We start from the raw sequence: 24,482 nt of genomic DNA on the forward strand, positions 1-24,482 counted from the left end.
AAACATGTTTGGTTTTTTTTTTTTCCTTTCTGAGTATTCGTGACACAGAATCACAGAAACGACTAGGTTGGAAGAGACCTCTGGGATCATCGAGTCCAACCTTTGACCTAACACCACTGTGTTAACTAGACCATGGCACTAAATGCCACATCCAGTCTTTTCTTAAACACCTCCAGGGATGGTGACTCCACCACCTCCCTGGGCAGCCCATTCCAATGCCTAATAGCCCTTTCTGAGAAGAAATGCTTCCTAATGTCTAACCTGAACCTCCCCTGGTGAAGTTTGAGGCTGTGTCCTCTTGTCCTATTGCTAGTTGCCTGGGAGAAGAGGCCAACCCCCACCTCACTACAACCTCCTTTCAGGTAGTTGTAGAGAGCAATAAGGTCTCCCCTCAGCCTCCTTTTCTCCAGGCTAAACAATCCCAGTTCCCCAGCTGCTCCTCATAGGACATACCCTCCAGAGCCTTCACCAGCTTTGTTGCCCTCCTCTGGACTTGCTCCAGCACCTCAATGTCTTTATTGTAGTGAGGGGTCATTGCAGAACCTGCCTGTTTGACTTTCTGCTGCAAACCCTCCAGCTGGCTTTGGTGAACGCTCGCTAGTGCTGGGAGTTTTGCTGCTGCCGAGGGATTTTTCCAGCAGTGCCCAGCAGCTCAGCACAGAGGCCATGGGCTGCGGAGGCTCCCTTGGGATTGCCGTTCCCGTGGGAGCGTGGCTGGGACCTGCACCTCTCGCTGATGCTCTGCCTGGCCAAGGATGGTCTGGTGTGTCACACGTGGATCTTGTCTCACTGCTATATTTTTCTCACCCTTTCTCACTCCTGCTGCAGCACTGGTGGGCTCTAGGCGGGGGGCGTGTGGCTGCAGGGGCAGGTGCCAGCATGGGCTTTCCCTGCCAGTGCTTCTCTAAGGTCTTTCCTTGCCCCACCAGTCACGTCCATCCCTTGTCCACGCAGAGGGAACAGCAGCTGGGAAGCATCTGCTTGTGGGGTTTTGGGGGAAGACCTGTTCCTTCCTCTGCTTCTCACCGAGCAGAGCTGGTGCTGTAATCTCTTGTACTTTGTACTTTCACTGCATTTAAAAACATCACGCACAGGGACCCACTGCTTCAGTTGCCCTGTTCACACATGCACAGGACTTCACATGCTCATTATTTCCTCGAGCATATGAATATCTAACAAAAGCACAGATCCAACCCTACGTTCTTCACTTGCAAAATGTAATACAGGCTTAACATGCGAACAAGATCATTCAAGATGGATTTCCAAAGAGCTGCTGTCAAATGACCAAAAGCAAGAGGTTTTCCTACATGTTAGCCCAAGGGGTTGGTATTTGCAAGCTGTTGTATTTGCAAGGGGGGAAAAAAAACAACTCATAAGAAGCTAATACGGGAAACCAGCCAACAGGATGCACTGCAACTATTTTAATGAAAGAGAGTGGCAGCATGAGAAAAGCTGGAGCTTTTGAGTTTGTTTCAATTTCATGGGCGGATCTGATGTAAACCGATGGCTTTGAGAAGGTCAGGATGGGCTCTGGAAGCCTTAGGTCGTGCTGGGCAAGGGGTTTCAGATGAGGATGGCCCTGGGACACACAGTAGCTGTCAGAGAGACAGGGCACCTCTCGACTTATTTAAGTGCAGTCCTTTCCATACAGGGCGGCTTGGCCCCGCTCCACCTCCTGACGCAGCACAGAGGTTGGCAGCAGCCTTGGCTGCTTTCAAGAAGCACCATTTCAGAGAGCCATCTACCCGGCCCCCCTGCTCCTAATAAAGGCACTATGCTCAGAGTAGGTGACACTTGAGTTTGAAGGAGCGGATACCCTGTGCACAGTGGTCTTGGAGTAGAGGGCTGGCAGCAGCAGATGTCTGGCCAAGAGAGAAGGGGAGAGCACGGAGGAGGGGGGACACCAGCCCAGTACAGAGCCCCAGGGGGATCCTGGGGCCACTTCCAGATACTTTTAAGTATTTAGAACACAGTAATGGGTTAACACGGTCTCTTTGCAAAACACACACGCGTCAGACTAATCTAATTTTCTTCTTTAATACAGCACCTGGCATGGTGGATAAAGGAGCAGCAGCAGATGGGACATGTCTTCAGTAAGCTTTTGGTACTGTCCCATGCTGTGTTCTCACATGCAAAATACAGTCAGTGCAGTCTGACATTAATCGATGTGAGGTAGGTGCAAAACTTGCTTGGCAAGAAGGGAAGTTTTACAAGAGCCCTCTTGGGCTTAGTTTTATTTGCTATTTTCATTCATGGTTTGAATGATGAAACAAAAGGTAGCTTGTAAAGGCTGTAGATGCTGCCAAAGGACTCCAGGCATCCTCACAGACAGGACTGAAATCCAAAATGAGTATGAGGAATCAGAGAATGGATCAAAAAATCAAGAGACTAAAATGGAAAATGAGTCTAGTGCAAACTGCTACTTACAGGGAGGAAAAGTGAGCTGCATACATGCAAACAGGAGCACAAAGGCAAGGCAGAAGCTCTGCAGAAGAGACTGTGGGGCCCAAACACATACCAGGCTGGCCCTGCCGCTGCAGGTGACGGTGTGGATGATGAGAACATCTCACCAGGGCTGCTGGGTGACCTCCTTTCTGTGAACCCTGCCCCCAGACTTTGGCAGGAGCATCCTCTGCAGCTGAGCGAGCTGTGTGTCTAAGCATGACACAGGGATAAGGACAAACTAGCTCATCATGCTCCAAAGTGCTATTACAGGCTATTGGCAGAGGTACTGGAATTGTCATTTAGGATTTTTAAGATCATGTGAGACAAATGCCCGAGTATATCTGATCCTGGGTTGTTGGAGAGCCTGGGCTATGGAATCACTTAGGTTCCTGCAGCCTTATCATGCCATGATGCTGCCACTGGTCCCTCTCTTCTGGAATCTTTTTTCTTATCATTTGCTTAGGACAAATGTCATGGTAAAGATTAGGACAGGAAGAGACTTTTTAAAAAATGATTTCTTTTTTTTTGGTTGTTGGTAGGCCTATCGCTTGCATTTTGTGGGCTGCTCTGATCTCTTCTCTCTCTCTGCCACCTCCAGGAAGGCTACGTTAGACCCGGTAAGGGGCTGAAGAAGAGCAAGAAGGAAGGCTAAAAGGTACAGCAGTGTTTCTGCACAAGGAGTAATTACAGAGGTCCGAGCTGTTCAGGTGCAGTGCGACAATCCAAGTGCTCTAGGATGGAGCCTGTTTTCCTCTTTGGCCTGGAGAAGGTGACTGAGAAGCGATTGCTCACTGTCTCTCGTGGTGCAGGCAGCACAGGTGTCCATCGCAGGTGACAGGAATGAAGCTGAAGACTAGTAAGAACATTTTCTTGCTGCCTGTGACAGAATCAGGCAACGCATTGCGTACCAGAAGTTTACGTGGGTCCAGAACACAACAGGACACATTATTGGAGGAAAAAACAGGCACAACCCCTCCAGCTGGGGAGCCCCGAGCCGCAGTGTGCTGGGGGCTATGGACCCTGCTGGGGTCACCTCGCTGTGTAATGTGTGGCTGATAATCCTCTTTTCTTAAACATCTGCTGCTGGCTGCTACTGGAGACAGGATCACGGGCTGGTCTGTCCCGTAACTATCCTGCTCATGCGTAAACCTGAGGCTTATTTATGCTTTTCCACAGTAGAGTGAACTAATACTTGAGAACAAACTCAAGTATTAGTGTTCTACCAAAAAATGGACTTGTACAATGAAATTTAGAAGTTTCCCTTTGGCCCAATTGCTTGGGTTTGTTTAAGGGCAAGTATTGGCAGAGCTGTTTGCAAATTGAAGATCCCGTCTTTCATTTTGCCGCTAAATCATGAGAATAACCAGGCTCTCTCCCCCTGACCTCACACCCTCTCAGTTTATTGCCTGACATTTAGAAACATTCATGGAAAAGCTGGCCAGATGATAAATACTTTTATTTCCAAAAAGCTGGCAGACATGTGCAGGTCACTGCTGTGCCTCGTGAGACACATGAACGAAGACTTCACAATAGCCTGAAAAGTACAGAGTGAGCAAGACTATGGCTTGGCCTCAGTTGGCTTGAGAAAGCCAAGAACATAGCCAAGAAAGTCCAAAAAGGTCCTTCTCATTGCAGGCTTCCATGGGCTGGGCTGGCTGCCTCTCTCCCTCCAGCTCCTCTCCAAACCTTGTTTTCTAAACCCAGTGCTTTCCTGGCATCCGCTTCGGTCCGGCTTAGCAGAGGGTGTTTTTCTTCCACAGACTGTTTCGCAGGTGTGAGGTCCGCACATTTGGACCAAAGGGTGATGCACGCAGGGGTACCGTGTGCCAGCAAAGGGCTCTGGGCTGGAAGGGGCATTGTGTATGGGGGGGTGTTTGTCCACCCAGGGCAAACTCCCCCGAGACACCACCCGGGGCTGGAAGCACCCTGCAGGGCGCAGCGCTGGTGGCTGATGCTTTACAGCCTCTGCTTCCTCGGCGAGAGCGATGGGTACCCATACGTTCCCCCTCCTGCTACTTCCTAAACCCTGGGAAATGCCATTTGGACCCTCAGCATCCATACTGCACTTAAAATAAACCACCAGAGGAAGAACACAAATCAAAAAAAACTTTCTTAATTTATTGTAAATTCTCCTTTCATCTGTGCTGCAATTCCAGTGTTCTGCACATTAATAAATATACATTTGTTAAAAAAAAAAACAAACCTCCAGTGTCTAATCTGCCATAAAGCTTTTAAAAAGTCATAAAAATAGGTTTTAATTTTTTGTCATTAATACAACTGACCCTCATTTACTGCAACAATTCTGATCAAAATAAAAACTACCTACATCTCACTGGGACAAAATATACATACACAGATGTAAAAACAACCAGGGGGGGTTATACACAACGCCTGAGCACGCAGCCAAGTGCCAGACCCTTAAAACATTCAAAACTTTTTTCAGTCAGAAAATGTCACACAGTATGTTGCATAATGTTTAAAGGAACAGCATCCTTCCTCCCTCTCCCCTTCCAAAGGCCTCCTTGATACTTTGAAAATGCATAGGAACATAATGAAACCAAGATTACAGTATATATGATTTCATTTTTTCCTCAACTCCTGTATTTTATTTAGCCTGATTTTCTGGTTTTTCCCTTTCACACACCCAGGTTACACACATGAAGCCAGAGTATTTTCCCAAAGGGCTGCTACAGCAATCGAGGAGCTCCTGAAAGCCTTGGCAACAGAGAAAGGCTCTTGAAAGCCTTGGTCACGGCCACACCATTGCCGCCCTTCGAGTCGTGTGTTCCCACCCCGGGCAGCCGCCAGCAGAGCTCTGCCCCACGCTGCTGGATGCAGACTTTTTTACATCTTATTTTTCCTTTTCTTGTAAACACTGCAGGAAGGTGAAGATGGCGGATAGGCCACACTTAACTTTACGATACTTGTGAAACCAGCATGTTTTGTGGGAAACCTTAAGCCTTCCATGTGCTTTTTGAAACACCAAGAAGGCCAGGGCTTTGCCAAAGAGCTGGGCAGTGAAACCTGGACATCCTTAAAGACCCATATTTCTGCTTTGATTAGCAACGTGCCGAGTCCAGTGGGAAAGAAATTAACAGTAAAATAAAATACTGTGCCTGAGGCAGAACTTGCCCCACGGGAGGAGGCCTCTCTTCTTGGGACATACAGAGCACTAGTTTGTCGCAGAACCAGACCAAAGTCAAAACCAACCCTACAATGACACCACTTGTTTTCTCGTTCTTGGTAAGGGAAATACAGATTTGACTTCTTCCAGACAAGGACTGTGTTGAAATTTTAGATGAAGATGATATGACTTATTTTTAGTCCTGAAGTTCAATTGCTAAACATTTCAATGCACTTGAGAGAAGAGGACAAAATACCAAGAAATGAAAAAACAAAACATTTGTCGTGGGTTTTAGAAGAGGTTACGAAAAAAACATACTGTGTCCTTAAAGTGTTCCAAAATCTGTCAACAAAACTTATAAATTATAGTCATGGATTTCGATGTAATCTTTACTGTATTACTTTGAAAACTGCATTGCATCTTAAGGTGGCTTCCATGCAAACCTCAGTTACTTTATCAAATGCCAAATTCAAGTAAAATTGTGCAATGTTCATATAAAAAATATCAAAACCTCTTTTAATTGATTTCCTATTATCAAATGAAGATCAGTATAAATGTAAAATATACAAAGGAACGTTTTCTTTAGCAACGCCATACAAAATATATAAAAGTATCTACAATTTTTATATATATATAAAGGACTTTTTTTTTTTCTTAAGACGACGTGTCCGTGGGGGTGTGGATAGAGATGCTGGCATAGAAACAAAAGGACACTTGTTGGGATATTCCTCCCTAGAGCCCTGCAAGACGAAGGGTTCACACTGTATCTGAACAAAACTCCACAGGGGACGTCTCCTGGTGCTTGTCTTAAGGCTGATGGATTGAGTTACTGTAGGTCCACTGTGATAATAACGTGTTTTTCCTTGGTTATCCCCAGAAATAAGCAACCCCTGCAGCACTGTCCACACTGCGAGCAGGTACCCGTCCCTCACAGTGCATCCCTGGGGCCATCTCCATGTGTTTCAGCATGGGTTCGTGCCGCGCGGAGCGTACCACACAGCAGCCTTATCGCAGGTGCATCCAGGCACCGTGTCTCCACCGCGGGCGGTCAGGAGTCTGCCATAAAGTGAAACCACGTGGGAATCAATGCCCACCTCGTCCTCTTTGCTATGCGGCCACTCCGATGAAGTCCGAGGAGAGCAGGCGGTGACCCTGCGGCAAGGAGTCCTGAGCCACGCAGCAGCGATCACAGTTTCCTGATGGTTCAAATTGAAGTTTCGTTACTGCCTCTGTTAGTGAGAAGAAGTAATCATGTAGGCTTAGGGTTAAACAGGCACAGGCAAACCACTCCACCCGAAACCACCTAATCCTTTTTAGTGAGGGCTCACGCCGTGTGAAGTTACCATGCCTTGCCAACCCAACACTTGCAAGGGGGACGCTGCCCTGAAGGGGAAGACCAGCTGGGAGAAACAATCCCAGGTAGTACATGAGAGATGCACTCTTTAGAGGAAGCTCTATGGAGGGCTTGTATTTGGCTAACGCTCAGGTGAAGATGTGAGGTTCACACACAAATCTTACAAGCTGTTAAGAAACCTGGTATTTCAGACAGATTCACGCATTCTGCTGTGAAACAGCGGAGTTTTATGGTACACAAAAGGTGTGGCAATAAAACAGTTGCTTTGTACAAGTTGGCTAGTTACTCTCCAGTGATGAATGTATTACCTGGTAGCAGCAAGTAGTTATCGCTTGTTAAAGACATCTCTGTTTCCTGGATAACCAGGGTATATTTCAACAGCCAGTTCCCAGCAACCCAAAGATGTACTTTTATAGCGAGCTGGCAACCCTCTGTGCGCCCAGACAACACGGGTGTCTAAAGCATGGAGGGCCAAAGTCAGAGTTTAAAGCTGGGTGAGAAAGTTTCTCTTGGTTTGGAGAAAGAATGAGACTATTATTTGTGTTAATACAAGGAAGACTGTGTGCATAAAATGTTTGCGCAGACTTTATGTATGGCTGTTGTCTTCATTTTAAATGTGAGAATTACGATGAGTAACGAGGTTTCTGAGAACACCCTTTGGCTGAAAGCTTGCTCAGCCTTCTGTTAATGTTTGATTTAGCTTACAATGGCAAATACGCACGCCGATCACCACGCGGTGGGTGGGAATCACACACCTGGCAATTTAGGGTCACCAGCTTGACATGGCACTTCTTCTGCAGCCTTTGGATCTCCTGCCCAGCAATGGTTTCCCTCGGCTCAGCTTGACACCCACCCCATGCTCCCCCCAGCCTAGCGCCTTCCCCCTCCAAAACACTGGGCTTCCTCAGGGGTCCTCTTCATTGGGGTCTTGCCCCCCGCCGCCCTCCTCCATGCTGGCTGCCAGATACCGCAACAGCTCTTGCTAGTCTGACTGGACACACATCAAGAGGTGCTGCCTCCATGTTTGCCCCTGCATTTACCCTCTTCCTTGGGTGCCTGGTACTGGCCACATTATAATTAACTGTACCTCATTAGTGACAGGTCCCTAATGGCCCCAAACACTCTCCCTGCTGCAAAAGGGGAGGACAGGTGAAAAACGGGAAAAAACAACTGTTCCCATGGCCCAAGGGGGGTGAAGGTGAGGGGCTGGGGGCAGAGAAGCAGGAGCAGGGGGTAGCCCTGAGCAGAGCAAGCACAGCTCCTGGGGCCATGGGTGGGCATTGCTGAGCCGTCCTGGATGCCTGGCAGTGTGAGGGAGCAGAAAAAGCCCATCCTTGCCCTGGTGATGGGCTGGGGAAGGCGATGACCTCAGCAGCTCATCAGGCAGGGAAGGGAGAGAGAATTTGTATGGATGTGGGAGCTGGCTCACTGTGACCAGGGGTCACCATGCCAAGCGCAGCAAGTCCTACAGCAAGGGGACGGGGCAGAGCTAGGTTGCTCTAGTCCTTAGTGTGCCAGTAACACATCAGCTTGGCAATTCAGAGCACACCAGGGTGACCAGTGACAGGTGTCTGTCATGGCACCTTGCCTGTGATACCTGTTTTTGGCCTTCTCATCAGTGAAACACTGTGGCTTGCGGACATGGTATGGACAAGCACTTAGAACAGTCACTGGTGAAGGATTCTGGTCCAGTCACCAAGTGAAATCCTTGCCCAATGGGAGTTTTGGGGCTGGAAAGCAGAAGGAGAGGCCAGAGCCACGGGAGCTCTGCCAGGGCATCCTGATGTGGCACTTACTCTGAGTCTGAGGTGTCAGCATGTCCTGTTCCCACATGGATGTTCATGGCCATGCCATTGAGCTGGTCTCGAGACTGCTCCCTCCAAGCGTTTTTCACTGTCACCCCTGAGTCCGAGGGAGAGCAGACCCCATCATTTGTCCCCAGGGAAGTAGTCCTGGATGAGATCGTGGTCTGATTGTAATCTGACAGCTTCTCCCGCAGTCGATTCTTCATATTCTTATCCACCAGCGGGGGAGGGTAGGTGACTTTATTTTTTAAGATGCCTGTTACAGAAAAGAGGGAATAATGAGAATTTCGAAACATATCAGTAATTTCATTTATCAAGCTGAATACATCCAAGAAGTGACATTTTATATCTCTTAATCAGACTTCTAGTTTGTCACTTTATTTCAAAACCAAAATATTAGACTTCAGCAACTACCTACAGCTTCCCACCACGTATCTGGTTACACAGGTTGGAGCCGTTTCGAAAGTGCTCTTCCCTGATAGAGCTACCACATGAACTAATTAATGCTCATTAACCCCCCCGGTCTCCCAGTCCACTGTGAGGCTGGGTTGGCCGTGCTACCTTTCCTCTGCTCCGGCTGCTGGTTATTCTGGTGAGACAGAGGTCTGTTCTCCTTCTGCTGTCCTTCATTCTCCTTGTCCTGGGGCGCTTCGTGCTGTGGTTCACCTGGTTTTCCCTGTGAAGCTCTACGTTGACCTTGGTCTCGACTTTGAGTTTCTGTTTCCCGCTGGGGTCCTCGCCGTCGCTGGCTGATACACACTCTGGGGCCAATAGGGTTTCACATGATTGGGAAGGGTATCAACTGCAATGCAAAAAAAACACTAGCTCGAAAACCACTTTTGATAGATGTTCTCAACCGCTGCCCAGCCAGTCCTGTTCCCTGTGGCTGGGGAGGAGTTGTGTGTCAAACCAGAGCAATGCTTCAGATGATCCTGGCTGGACTGCACTGCCCTTGGGATGCAGCAACACCCACAAAACATGCCTGGTAGGATGGCAGGGTGTCCAAACCCTTCCCAGAGCAAGGTCTCTGGCTCCATTACTTGAGAGGTGTGAGTCAAACCTGTGCTCTCAGCTCTCCAGGGCTGATGATCCCACCAGCTCCCTGGGGATGCTGGCTCCTGAGGGGTGAGGACATCTGAGGCACCTCGTGCTGTGTCTGTGCAGAGTACCAGCACACAGCCTGGATGTTTGTCACTCTAAGCTGACTTATCTTTAGGATAAGATGAACTGCGCCTAGAAATGCCTGCACTCAGTAGTATGTGGCAGTATCAATACTACCACACAGTATTGATATCAATGGCCAATGATCTCCTACTCTTTAGGTCCATGACCTCCCCAACCCCACTAAACCCATATGCCTGTATTGCATGAGGAGAGGCAGGTATTTGTTTCCCCTGCCCTCAAAATAACCAGGTCCTTCCTCCTCTCCTCTTCCTCCATATGAGACTTTCTTGGCTGTGTAGCACCTGCCTGCAAACACACTGACTTCTGTCTGTCTGAGCACCCTAAGCTGCAGATTTGCTCAAGCATCCTTTTACTTGCACTCAGTTGCCCCTGTGAACAAGCCCCTGGGAGGAAGAAAAAACTAGGCACAGTGGTAGGCATGCTGTCTCGATTGTATTGCTAATCTGGCAAAATTGTCCCATCTACTCTAAAGCTATTTTAAAGAAGGGAATAAGCCCATTGCTCTCCCCTCACACTGGGAGTACCTTTGGGTGTGCTGTGGAGCGGGCCACGTTCACTATTTCTGGAAGTGGACGTGTTCCACTTTTTCTCCGTCTCAAGCCCATCTTCCTCACTGTCTGATGAATGGGAGGAGGCGTATGAGCTGCTGTGTTCATCGAGGGACAGTTCGCTGTCGGAGTCTGAATCGTGCTCTACAAATGCGGGAAGGGGAAACACAGCAATGAGAGCGCAGACAGGAGTTGAACAAATCTATCTGACAAATGCCCAAGGAGAAAGGAAAGGCAGGCATCTGGTTCAGGCCATGCCAGGGATGAGCTCTTACATCCGTAAGTGTACGTAGGATTAATTCACAAGGACTGTGGCATTCATCAAAGTAATTATGGGAAGCACAACCGCTTGGCTCAGCTAGCAGGGCAGGACCTTTTCTGTGCACAGGAGGTGCAGAAGAGAATGGGGACACTTTTTACCCTATTCAATATGCAGAACAGTAACTCCAGAGGATCTCAATCAACACAAGACACATGCAAACCAGGCTACGCAGAAATATCAAGAATCTGCAAATGCACTCTTAAAAACTGCTACAAGGCAACAAAATTTAACATCAACACCCCAAACGAAAGGAAGTCAGGCAAGAGACACTTCTCATTTCCTTGTACAAGACACACAGTAGTAAAAGAGGATATTGCCTCAAGGTCTTAAATGCTAAAAGACCTCCAATTAAAAATCAAGGGCAACAGCACATAATTTTTGTGAAAGAAAGGGGACGCCAGAAACTGTCAACAGCTGTGACAGCTGTCAGATTAAAACCTAATCATCACAAGAAGCAGATACATGATATTTCCATTCCAGGATTCCCTAGTAAAGCAACCACTGCATAGCTCGTTATGCCAAGAGCATAACGAGAATCAGACACACCAAGTCAGGCTAGTCAACTGGGCCAAAGCCCTTAGAAATAATTCTTACCATTGGATTTTGATGGGTTTCCTATGAAAATGGAGGAATCTGCTTCAGTCTGACCAGCCCTTGCTTGACTTGAGGATCCACTGAGCTTATGAGCAGCCTCATCCCTTAGAGAATAAAAACAGGGGACATATTTCTTGGACACTTTACTGTTCTTAACAAGAAGGCAGACAAGCAGATGAGATTCTTCTGGTCAAATGCAGACAGCTGCAGTGGACGCTAGCCAGCCTGTGCTTGATTGTCAACATGGTCACTTTTACAGCAAGACCTAGGTTACCCTCATGTAGCTGTCTGCCTTTGGCCACATGAATCACACTCTGAAAAAGCCTGAAGTTAATAAGCTAAATCCCACTCCTTGAGACATGACTGAATTTTAACAGGCAAACAGCACTGCCCATATAGTTAACCTAACAGTTATGTTAACCACTGCAATGTTGGAGCTCCCCACCGAAGATGCATGCAAAAGAAAATGCACAGAAGAAAATGACAGCCACATAAAACAGAACTGTTAAGAGGTAAACCAAGTAGCACTTGAACCAAAACTTTTCTGTTTTCCACAAGAGCAACAGAAAGGGAAAGGCAAGCACCTGAAAGCCATGCACCTGCCACCTGATTACCTGAGAATATAAGCAAGGTAGCTATTGTGGCTCTTGGCTGACCTGACGGTGCTCTCTAGAGAGACAGTGGATTCCCCAATAGTCGTGCGATACATATTTGGTTCTTCTATGTATGTGTTGTTACAGTTCAGAGATCGCTGAAGGAAAAAAAAAAAAGAGACACAAAGCAATAGTGAATGATCCTACCAAAAACCCACGTTGCCCACAACTGCATTAAAAGCCTGAAGGAACCAAGTGGTTTTTGATGCCCAGGAAAAAGAATATTTCCTCTCAAAATTTTTAATCAAAACAGTAATAAAAACTTTTGAGAGAAGCCATCAGTAATGTTTGCACAAGTCACTGAAATCAATCAGAGAATTCCCTTAACTATGGACAAGCCACCTATAAATGTATTTAGGTAACTTCTACCAGCAAAAGGATGTTTTTTCCCAGTGTTTTTTCCTTACTGTTAATAATGTAGCTCTTGTTGCAGTGGAATCATCTGGAAGAGGTTTCTTTCCAGTTAAAGTGTTCTTCAAGTGCTTCCTGACTTCTTTGTTAAATACGCAGTGGAAGAAGAAAATGAACAGCCCCTGGATCGTTTTAGAGAGAGGAAGAATAGATCTAAATGATTCATTACTACCAAACTGTAAATACAAGCAGATATTAGAGAACAGCCTTTTTGAAATAACCCTAATTCTAGTTCGTAGTCCATGATTTCAATAGCAATAACTATATTCTGTCTTTGACTGAAATGGCATGGATTGATCTCCTAGGACTTCTTCATAATTCGCTTCCATTTTCAAATGTGCATAAAGGGCCTGGGAAAACAGACACAATGATGTGTTCCTCCAGGATTTACAGAGCAGAACTTGTGGTAGGTGTCACCCTCCCTCCTTGTTTGTGAGGAAAAGTTCTCAAAATATCTAATGGGGACCTCAATGTCCCACAGGAAGACAGGAGGGTTGTACTTGTATTAAGATTTTTAGAACTTTTACACAATGATGAGGCAAATCAGTAAGAGCACACAAAAAATATCATAGCCTTTAGTGAAAACCTCTGGAAATGGGGAACTTCTGTGATAGGTGTCCTTAATACTGTTACTTAGAGAACTTTAGAAAGTCTTGTGAAATGTGGAGAGATACTGGGGGGCAGAGAGGTCCCACCTTTTGCCCCATACGCTCCTCGGTTCAGCAATACCTCCTGGTGGGAAAATCACCTTGAAATCCTCAGGGCTGGGCAGCTGGCTGCCAGGAACACATATTAACAGCTTTCGCAGGGGACAGGGGGCACACACGTGTGTGCCTTCAGATGTATTTGCTCTGAGGGAATTCATGCAGCTGCAAAATTGTTATCAGTTTTGGTTGGAGATATAGCATATAGAAGCCAATCACTCATGAAGTTGCAGCTGTACCAACATCACAAGATGCCTGCATTTTGTGATTTCAGCCAAAGCAATTGACTTAGAGAAACTTTAAACTCCAAGCTCACTTTCTAAACATTCAATCAAATGCGATCTTAGCTGGCATTAGCACTTCAGGATTATTCGTTAATAAAATTCACATAAATTTCTCTTTAAAAATACAAGTTCAAAGAGGGCAATGACGTGAAACACCACATACCACTGTGCCTCTCTGGGCAAGTTTGGAGAATTCCAGCTGCTGACTCTCCTCTCTCTCCTCAGGTTTATATTTAATTTTATTTTATTTCAGGCTTGTGGAAGCCTGGTTTTACAGACTGAGTAGGTGTATTTATTTCAGAGCACACCATTTGCAGTGGCCTCCAGACTGGCCTACCTGGTATGCTTCCACGACAAGGACAATCATCTCTGGAGGAGACCCATCAGACCTCTTTTTCTCTCTGGTTACAATTTGTGGCTGTTGTGCTGCAGCTGACAAGAGTGGCCTGCTAGAAGTAGCTGTTTTAATACTGCAGGCACCTGCCATGACAGTTACTGCCACCCTTGGTCACATTGAAGTCATGACCAACATGAAGCTTCATGACTACTTCTATGCCAGGTCTCCTACAAATAACTATGATGTTCTGCATCTTTAATCAACAAGTGTGCACACTAGGACAGGCAGTCCAGTAAATCCCTAATGCAAAGAGTTGCATTTGAAAATCATTATTTGGCTCATTTCCTTAAACAGTAACTTAGTTTGTGAAAGCCTTGATCTTGGAGCCATCCACTCTGTGTGAAATAAAAGTTTCTTATTTGCTGTAGCAACAGAACAACTGTTAACCACCATCAGGCAGAAGACAGTAACGAAGATTTTTGTCTCTAGAAAGACAGAGGTATAATTGCCTTTTGTTATTTATCTGTCACAGGTTACAATAGTAGAGCATTTATCTTTAGAATTACTAAAAGTGAGAGATGCAATTACTCAAAGTTATGGTTTTGGTGAAAAGAACCCTCTCTTTGAGAAAAGACAGAAAAAATCGTACTCGACATCTCTGTTCTTAAGTCAGCTCATGTCTAGCAGGTTTTGGGAGGTCTGGGTGCAGCACTGTGCTCACCAAGGTCTGCCACGGACAAGATGCCATCCGACTTACCTGCAGGCAGCTGAAAATGGCAAAGAGATAGTGAAATGTCATGACGTCGCTGTTCACCGCCATCAGCCCCAGCAGCCACGTGGCACTGATGAGCAGCAAGAGCAGGAACGCCGTTCGCAGCACAGAGCTGTAAAGCAAACACAGAAGGGCATTTGCAGCGTGACAGGATACAAGAGAACAGCCCAACTTCTCCGCATGGGTGGTGCCATGTGCCCAAGGATCCACTAACTGGAAAGGACCTTTGGGAAAATTAAGGCAGTGTTCACCAGCTCCCAGCTCTCTCATTGCACTACTCAGTGACTTAGCATATTCAGGTAGAAAAAAAAGGTGTTTTCAAGTTCATTTCCAAGGTTTTCTTCGAACAAACCAGGCTGTTTGCCAAGCCCATGCTGTTCAGCCTTGTTGACTCAGAGGAAAAGATCTGGGTGGTAAATGGCCACGTCCGTCTCATTTCTGTTTGTTGAGCTCACTCTCACATTCCTTCTCAATGTTACGGCCCAAGGTTTTGGACTGGGGGCACTCAGGGGAATATTTGTTTGCTTAAAAATGTTATTTCCATAGATGCTTTCAAAAGATGGTCACAATTCTAGTGGCAAAAGTTTTGTATTATGAGTAAAATAGCTGCCATTAAGTAGCAATTATACTCCATTTGTTTAGGGAGATTTAAAAAAGAAACTTAAAAAGATTACCCAACAGCCAGGGCTGAATAACTAGCTAGAAGAAGTCTTTTGAAATCTCATACAGCTACCTATATGAAAAGAAAAAAGCACTGTCTTGCCACTAGCTAATCATGTTTCGGTTCGCAGGTAAATTCTGAGCTTTGGGCAAAACAGACGTTAATGGGAACAGGCTGCCACAGCAGATCGGGAAGGCGGCAGGTTGCAGCTTGCGAGGCTTTCTGCTCGTCCCACGGGGAGCGGGATGGGGGCAGGCTGGCCCTCAGAACGGGAACCTCAACGGTTCTCTGCCACGACATGGCTGGTCGCCCAGGCATTCGTGAGGGGAGACCTTTCTGAGCCATGAGCGAGCATGGGGAGACTCAGAACTATGTTTACCAGGGCACGCCACGAGTGGTGGTGAAGTGACAGTGTAGTATGGAGTGTGATGAAAGATCTGGAAGGACTGTAATGATACCATCTGGAGACCAGACCTTTCCCTCTCCCCTCCCTTCTCCTGCCTACACTTGGTGGTGGTGCAGAGCACAACGGTGGAGGTTTTACAGAGCCTCCAAGGGAACCCCAGGAGTAGGTGCTGGTGAAGCAGCTTCAACCTCTACCAATGCTGACTGTCTCCTCCAATATATTATTTATTTCCCCACCCCAACACTTGCTTGTAGGCAATTCTGTCCCTTTATTGTTTCTGGCTAGAAGTTTTTTCTACAGGTTTTTTGAACGCAAAACTTACATGACTCCAGTTTTTTCAAATGAACGTTGCCTACGTCTGCACGATGCTTTCATTGCCAGTATAAAGATGACAGTGTTTATCTGAAAGGAAAATTAAAATAACAGCATGGATTCCTTCTATAAAGTCATTAGGGCTCAGTTTTCAATGACAATGCAATTTTCATCCTAAAATGGTTTGTGGTGCCAAGAATATTTTTCTTCATTTACACATCTCATAATTCTAGGATTCATCTTGTTTCAAGCCAACATAGTCAATAACGTCCTGGAACCTTTTGTGATCTAGGTAGAACCAGTAAGATGGCCCTATACAAAGAGGCTTGAGTGAAACATAAAAACTGAAGAATGGCTGACCTTGTCTAGACCAGAGTCCACTAAGCCCAGCATCTTGTTTCAGCTTGGTCAAAGCAGAATACAGAAACAGAGCAGACATGTAGTGACAATTCCTCTGAATACTTCTCCAGCCTCCACTGATTTCCAGAGCTGGGATGTACTACATGGGATGGTGCGTTTGTACATAATCATTCACTGTGAATATTGATGCTGGGAATTTGTCCAGTTAACTTTCTGACACCATGCAGAGCTTTACCACCGCCACTATCTTGTTTCTGTGAATTTCTAACTTAACTGCCTGTGGAGCGACGATGTACCTCATCCTGTTCGTTCTGAATCTGCCACTTCCTACTACTAATTGTGTTGGAAAGACACTGAATGGTTGGCTCCATGGTCCTATTCTCCAGGCCACCATGCTATTACAAGCTCCTCCCTATCCCCTTCTCTGCAGTTTTCTCTTCTCTAGGCTGAAGGCTCCTAGTCCACTTAGTTCCTCCTCCAGTGAGGGCCGTCCCACGTCTCTGATGACTCATGACCCCAATCTACACCACTTCCAGGTCTACTCCGTACTTTTTGAGATGAAAAGATCAGACTTGGCATTCAGGATACAGTCACACCGTGGATATGTACCTGCTGATGCTCTGTTACTGAGGGATGTTTTAAGGGAGAACTTAAACACCAGACAATTCTTTTAAATTCCTGAAATTGGAATTATTTAACATTCCTTTAGGACTTCTGGATGAAGGGACTTGTTATGGCTCATTTTATTGATTTGTTTTATAAGCCCATTGACCAACCCTTCAAACATGGAACAAAGCAAATGGGAAAAAATAAATAGGTTTCTGGCCATACAGCCATTGTTCCACAAGCAATCTTTGCACTGGCAAGCAGGCTTCTGATTTCCAGGAACTTAGCTCATGTCTTACCTGTTTAAGCAAAATAAGCAAGCTCAAGTACATCAGCTACAAATGTAAAGAACACAGTTGCTTCACATTATAAATACTGGTTGACAAAACATAAAAGAAAAGGTAGCAGTGAGGAGGAAGAGACAGCTCAGGATGCCAACTCTACCATACTTACAACTACAACAATTACAATGGGCCCAGCGAAACTCCAGATAAGAGTGTCATGAACAGACAACCAGCAGAAATCAGGGTTCCCATAGCCTTGTGGATCCAGACCAACAGCAAGCCTGGTCACAAAAAGGAGAGAAAGTACATCAGAAAGATGCTGCTGAGATCTTCTATATAACCAGGCACATTTTCAAAAAACTGTCTGACAAACAAAATGATAATAGCAAAATGTGTTCAGTAGGACAGCCTGTGAAGTCAAAGCCAAGGCAAATATCGAAATAAAAATTTTTAAAATCAAAAACTTTACGCTGGTCATTCCATATCAAACGATACTATGAGTTTTGCCTACCAGAACGAAGTTCAGCTGCATAAAAATGACAATAAATGCAAGTCCCAAAATAATACTGTTTCAGCAGTTTTATAGTCATACTCGCATAGTGTGATGAAGCCTTGAGGGTGAGTGACATATTGAGGAATTTCAATAAGCCTATGCAGCAGAATGACATGAATCATAACTGAGGAGATGTCTATACTACAAAAAAAAGTGCATTCTTAACTGCCGTGAGCTTGCTGTCACTAAAATAACATCAGAGACAAAGGAACCTGAGAACTCATGGGAGTTAACCACTTGAGCTCAGGTGGGATTCATTTTGAGCTGCCATCCCAGGCACCTCACCTTGCTTTCATCGCTGCTTAAAATGGAGTTTGCTAATGCCCCCAAGGCAACTGAGTTAAGAACACACCTTTTATTGTTTTATTTTTCAAAGCCTGGACAATTCCAAGGGAGTTTCTGAGTCCAGCCTCCACCTGCTGATTTACAGTGCCGTCTGATTTGGTGACCTACACCTCACCCACTTAGTGGTGGACTGAAACTGCTGCCTTTGACCTGCAAAACGCCGCAGAGGTCTTCCTTCCTCAAGATACAGAAATTGATCGCTGCGAGGCCTATGGCCAATGACATATGGTAAATGGCTGCAGCATGTTGTCTGGCCATCGGGGGCACCTGTTGCGTTGAGCGTATGTCCTGACTCAAGCAGACGGCCAAGGTTGATGGCAGTGCCATTCTCTGCAAGGAGAATTCATGTGCATTAATAAATGCCTTTTTCTTTTTAATCGAAGCCCATGTGCTTTGATGAAAAGACACTGAAAAAGGGAGAGGTAGCTGCATTTCACTCTCACTGTCTAAAGCTGGCCCACAGCCAATATTCACATCTGGTATAACCCTACGGTCTATGAAAATGAAACTGGCTATTTGGCAAAGCAGTGGATATTGGATCTGTTTTCTCTGCAGTGTGGAATGAGATAGGACTGGTCTCCCTCCCTGCTCCCCTTGGCCCTTCTACCACCCTCTTCAGCAGTTGCCATCCAGAAAGAATTAGCTATAAATGATTAAGGGACCATAAAGTATTTTATACAGATGTAATTCTATAGACACAGCCTGTTTCCCAGGACTTGATTTCCCCATTAGTGGAACTTAAACTACATTCTGACCAAACATCTGGCTCTAAAAGTAACTGGCAGACAGCAACATTTTTTCACTCTCAAAATCCTACCCTAAAGTTCTCCATTAAACAAATGGGGTGAATTGCAGTCTCCAGGCACGCGGTTCAAATTTTACTGGAATCAACAGTATGTGAAATTTGCCCAAAGGCAGAATTAAGCCCATGCAATGTAACATAGAGAATCATTTTGGCACATCAATTAAATGCTGCAGCCTGGTTGTCCTGGGAAGACTAAGTGTGTGGGCTGCATGATAGCTCACTGATGTTGGCAGAAACAGAGGCTGGTCCTATGGCTGAGTCGAGCGTCCTGTGGGGACCAGCACCCCTGCCGGGAGCATGTCAAGAGCATGCCATGGAGAGGTGCTGCTGGAGGGGCACGTTTTGAACCTTCTGAGCTCCTGTGGGCTCAGCAGCTGTGTGGACTCAGGCAACTGCGGGTCAGCCTCACCTCTCTCCTGACTCATCGCCTTGCTTAGTATTCACAGCAAACAGCAGATTCAGAAAGTGCCATTTTCTGGGGGATATTGGTTTTAGGGCTATGTAAGAACCTGTTTTAACATGAGCACTGCAATCTCCATGGCAAAGCATTTACAGCACACACACGCCAATCGGTTACCGTGTTGCCACGAAGACACGCAGAACTGGAGTGGTCTTGCTGGGTGCCAAATCCAGCCCTTTGCTCCTGAGGCAAGGAAGTTATAAAATTCCTCTCCTAGATGGATCAAACTATGTTTTAAAATGAGCGAGCTAAAAGCAAATTTAAAATGTTCCACTATTGCTCCCCATGGAGGAATATTCCAGATCTGTACTCTTTTGATGGTTTTAAGCCTTCTCCCACCTTCCATCCTACTTTTATTCATTGAAATTTGCTCTTCTATGCTGTGATTAAATGTGGTTCTTCCCTGCTGGAGTGTTCCCTACATAAACATTTTGCTAAGTTTTTCCCCTTCCTAAAGGTCAAGGTTGCCTTCTGCAAGTAGCCTGGTCCCATCACAGATGCCTTAGGACCACTATGGCCCAGCTTGAAATGAAATGTCAGCTCAAGCATGGAAAATAGAAAAAATAAATAAACAAAGCAGAGTAAATCCACTGATACTAGAGGTTCATTTTTTTTTTCTCAGGGTAGCTATGATAAAGATGAAACGGGCTAGATATTTATCTTTCAAATAAAACAAAAAAGTTCTTTGGATGTCCAAGAATAAAATCCCTTCCCATATCTAAACTTTTCCACTATTAAGAAACATACACAATCCTTCTCTCATAAAGCAATTTAAAAGAAATTGCATTTAAGACTATGTTATGAAGCTGGAACCTTTTTACTGTTTAGATATTAAAATTTAGAATTCATAAAAGAAGCTTATGTAAAATATGTACAGTAACAAAAGTTTTCCAGGGGCAAGAAATCCCACACTGTGCTATTTATGATGAAATAATTTTCTCTTCAGACGATTTCTAAACCTGGAAGGGCATACTAAAGGCTTAGTTTTCTTTATCCTTCATTTCACAAAATCCTCTGACTTGTTCAGTAATAAAGATCTGTCTTTTCATTTACATGAGCTGCAAATTTATTAGATTCAGAGTTTAAATTACAGGAGACAACCTGGAACCATACTTAAGAGTGCAAATTAGTTCTATATCACAAAGAACAATATCTAAGTAGAAAAATGTAAAAATGATGTACTCGTAATATTTGGATTGCGTAATATTGCTGTTGAGAAGGTTGGAATTGATTTAAAACTTAGGAGAGAAACTAAATATGAAACAGAAAATCCTTCTGACAAAATTCTTCTAAAGAGTTGTCTTCTGAAACACAAATTGTTTACTGCTATTTAATGATAATACTTTTCTGCCAGAAATGATGCTGCCAACTATCTGATGGCACTTAAACATTCCTAAATATACTGCAGTAGTCTTGTATGTAGTGATAAAAGTTACACAGGTCTGAAATGTTTTAGGAGTTCAAGGACAATTTCTATTTAAAATGTCAGAGATATGTCTAGAGTGGCAGAGCCTTCTGGGCTGTACCTTCCACTGTGTTCTGGAGAAACTCATAGAAGCAGAAAATATTTAGGCACAAGGTGATATGGAAAAAACTTACTAGCTCTCCAGAATGGAAGTTAACCTGTACTAACCTACCTTATGTTTCTGTATTACACTTTCTTAAGTCACAGAGAAAAAAAAAAACATATATTTTTAAAATTCTAACAGTATTTTTTCCAAGTGTATATGAGTGATAGCTATTTGTTTGATCTGAGAGACATCTCTGCCATTGCTGACAGTATCTGTAAAAATAAAGGTAATTGGATAAAAGTTAACTGTCTGCCTATGATCTGATTTCCCATATAGCAACAGATGCTGAAATAGCTGAACCAAAAAAACCCCACTCCAACTGTTCTGCGAAGCGCACTTCCCGAGGAGCTGTCTGCCTGAATTAACGCAGCACCATGTGCTTAGGGTAGCACTGGAAATGTCTGACTGCAAAAATAGGCATGGTGAGGGCGGAGATGGATGTGCTCCTGTGGATCATCCTGGAACAGTTTAAAAGATTACTGCCTCCAGCTTTTGATTACTTTTCCTCAACTGGAAGTTATTGCCTTAGCACCTGAAATGAAGTAAAAGGTTGCTTTGAGTATTCCCAGCTCGTTTTTATGCCAAATAAAACAGAACTGCTGAAAACTCCTTCAGGGAGCATTTACTGCCAGTTGAGGGTAGGCAAGAGGAACGTCCAGTGAAGGGCAGTAATGCCTTGTGGGTAGCATCGCTGCTGAAACCATTGCCGCTACCTGCCCGAGAGACCGTGTGTCCATACCCCAAGGTACCAGCACAGGGAAGGAAAATTTCTGAAGGCTACAGGCAAAGCTGTTAAAATAAAAATACTGTTATTCCCAAGCAATGTTACCAAATCCTGCTTTAATCTAGGTGCAATTATGTTTATGTTATTGTAAAACCCTCAGTATCACTTCAGCTGGGGCGACAGACATTTGGTATATAGATCTGCCAAATTCAGGCTGACTTCTGCTAGACATGGTTTGGTGTTGGCCTCGATCAGGAAAACGCTGAAGTGACAGCAGCAGTTGAGTGCACCCATAGTCTGGGATGGGGTAACTTTCCTGAACCTGGCCAGTGAAGATGGCAAGGGAGGGAAATGAAGCTGTTTCAGGGTGGCTGAGGGTACCTGTTATGATGGCAGGAATGCCCCAGCCAACGACATAGTAGAACCGCATGTGCCCGAAGTTGATGTTCCTCACTTCAGTCAGCATCCGGTAGATGTGGAGCTGCTCCACGAACATCCATGCAAAGGTGCTCATGTAGAAATAATGCAGGAGGATGGCAATCACGGTGCACACAAACTGCAGAAGGGAAAGGGCAGGGAAATTAGAGTTGCTCTTCTGAATCATAACCTGGTGAGTCACTGGCTCCCCCGTGCAGCTAAAGGCAAGTGTAATAAAAAGGTTCTGGCAGAACAGATACACTGCCATTAATTAAGTTTTCCAGAGTTTCAGAAAAGCTGTTCATAATGTGAAAGCTTTTTTTTTTTTTTTTTTTTTAAATTATGTGGCCTGTTCTGAGTCTGATTCAGCATTACCCTATCAACCCCACATGCTTTTGGTCACTGCCTTTGCGCTCCATGTTCTGTAGTTAACTTCTCTGTGCATATTTGCTACACAGGTGAGGATTTTGGCTGTTCTGACCACATTCCTCCTGCTCGCAGGAGGGGCAGGGCTTGCAGGGCTCCTGACTCTTTCTCCTGGTGCGGAGCAGGAGGTGGGGATGCTCCTAGAGAGGCTGCAGACCCTCTGCCCTGCCCCGTGTATGAGCCTTGCCTGCACAATGCCACTACACTGAATTCAGCCACAGTATGTTTAACTGCATCAGCTAAAACAGTTTCACTGCAAAGCCACCAAATTGCTCCTGAGAACGGCCACCTTCAGCCTTTCACTCACTCGGTGTCTCCCATTTCCACATCAAGGGCCATACTATGAGTTTTTCTGTTGCTTCATTCTTTCCAGAGAGAGAGATATCTCTCTCCAAGGAAGTGTGCTATTTTGTTTTGTCTTAAAGTAGACCACGTTTTGTGCCTGGTATTAGTAGATAAAGAAGTACAAAGAAACTCTCCTTGTGTTTCGCAGAGGTAGAGAAGTTTGAGACAGATCTTAAGTCTTCAGTTTAGGACCAGTCCCTGAGAAAGCCCTTCTTGCTCTGAAAAATTTCACTTCTGGCACAGAAATCCATGAAGCTTCAGCCCAGGAAAAGTAATTGTGCTGAACATGTGCAACAAATGATCTATAGACCTCAACCAAAGAAATCCAGCCTTTCTTTGAAGATTTTTCTTATCAATTAAATGAAATGTCTGTTTCACAAATAGGCAAAATTTGATGTGATCTTATGATCTAGCATAAGATCGACAGACCATTTTGCCTCTATGTGACTGTGTCATAGGTCTGACAAGGTCTGTTCCATCTATAGCTCCTTTTCCGAGACTCTTTTAAAAAAAATTGAGAAGCAAAAGCATGGACGCATCCATGGGGTAAGGCAGTGGCTGTCTCTTTTGTCCTTGCAGCTCTGCCCTTCACTGATGAACCCTGCAGACCTTGCACATCTATACTTCAACATGTCATGGAGGATGCCTGGCTGTTATCACTGGACTAAAATGATGCAGTCCAAGTAGATCATCACCTACTCTGCAGATAAATCCAAAAAGTGGAATCAACCTTTTATCTAATGTCAAAATCACAGTATTTAACTACAATTCTATGATTCTGTGAAAGTGGGAGAGTGGCTTCTAGGCCCTACGTGGCTTGAGCAGGTGGGTTAACCCCCTTCTCATCCACTGCAGAAAACCACCCTAACCACCAGGCTGTAAGATATTCTGGATCCAGAAATGCTCAGCTCTACCCTCCTCTTGAGGCTGCGCTACTTGCAGTCAGGCACAGAAGTCATGAAGGACAAGCAGAAAACAAGCAAGTGCTGGCCGGGTAGTTCACAGCTTTGGCTAGGAACAAGGGGATCTAGACCTTCCAGTCCCAAGTCTGGATTTGGTTTTTATCCTATGTCAGCAGCACAAGGTGGACCACTGAGCGCTGCCAGGCTAAGAACAGAAAAAATGAAGGACCTGCTGAAACCAAAGAGACTGAGTCCTTAGAGTGACTAGGAGAAACAGCTACTGGTAGCCGAAGTCATCTTTGTGACCAAATGGCCACCTTGAAACTTCTGACCTTCACAGACTTGCATTTCTGTAATATCTGCTAACCAGCTTTTCTCCCAGCTTAACAGTTTGATGGGTGAAAACAGGAATCCGACACCTGAATTGAAATCTCGCAATTAACCTTCTCCTTTCAGAAGCAAAGCAAAGGATTTTGCCAAGGATCTGTTGATAAGCTTGAATTAAGAGCGCTTCGTGTAACCACTCAATTTTTGTTTCAAAATGTTTTACGTTGTGTTTTGGATCCTTTTGTTCCCATGCAGCATTGACCCTGCTTTCAAATTTTGGCATGACTTTTTAGTGTCTTTTCATAGTATAATGCTCAGAAATGTGCGTTTCCCTGTTTAACTTTGCTGAGTGAAGGAGTCATACAAAGACTGCCAGCTTTCTGGATTCACTTACTGCATCAGCTTTATTATAACACCAAGTGTTATTGAAAATGTAGCTC

At 45.0% G+C, this 24,482-nt stretch overlaps 1 protein-coding gene across 1 annotated transcript in view; it reads right to left on the reverse strand.

The window, feature by feature from the left end:
- Positions 1 to 6,773: 6,773 nt before the first annotated feature.
- The window catches only part of CELSR1 (cadherin EGF LAG seven-pass G-type receptor 1), a 182,873-nt gene continuing 165,164 nt past the window's right edge, over positions 6,774 to 24,482 (reverse strand). Inside the window, 13 exon segments of the mRNA XM_068401357.1 lie at positions 6,774 to 6,798; positions 8,720 to 8,984; positions 9,290 to 9,382; positions 9,385 to 9,492; positions 9,495 to 9,530; positions 10,438 to 10,605; positions 11,378 to 11,481; positions 11,992 to 12,128; positions 12,438 to 12,563; positions 14,524 to 14,650; positions 15,928 to 16,007; positions 17,337 to 17,449; positions 22,007 to 22,181. Of these exon segments, the coding sequence (XP_068257458.1) occupies positions 6,774 to 6,798; positions 8,720 to 8,984; positions 9,290 to 9,382; positions 9,385 to 9,492; positions 9,495 to 9,530; positions 10,438 to 10,605; positions 11,378 to 11,481; positions 11,992 to 12,128; positions 12,438 to 12,563; positions 14,524 to 14,650; positions 15,928 to 16,007; positions 17,337 to 17,449; positions 22,007 to 22,181 (1,557 nt within the window).

This window comes from Nyctibius grandis, chromosome 5 (genome assembly GCF_013368605.1).
Source record: "Nyctibius grandis isolate bNycGra1 chromosome 5, bNycGra1.pri, whole genome shotgun sequence".
Taxonomy (NCBI): Eukaryota; Metazoa; Chordata; class Aves; order Nyctibiiformes; family Nyctibiidae; genus Nyctibius; species Nyctibius grandis.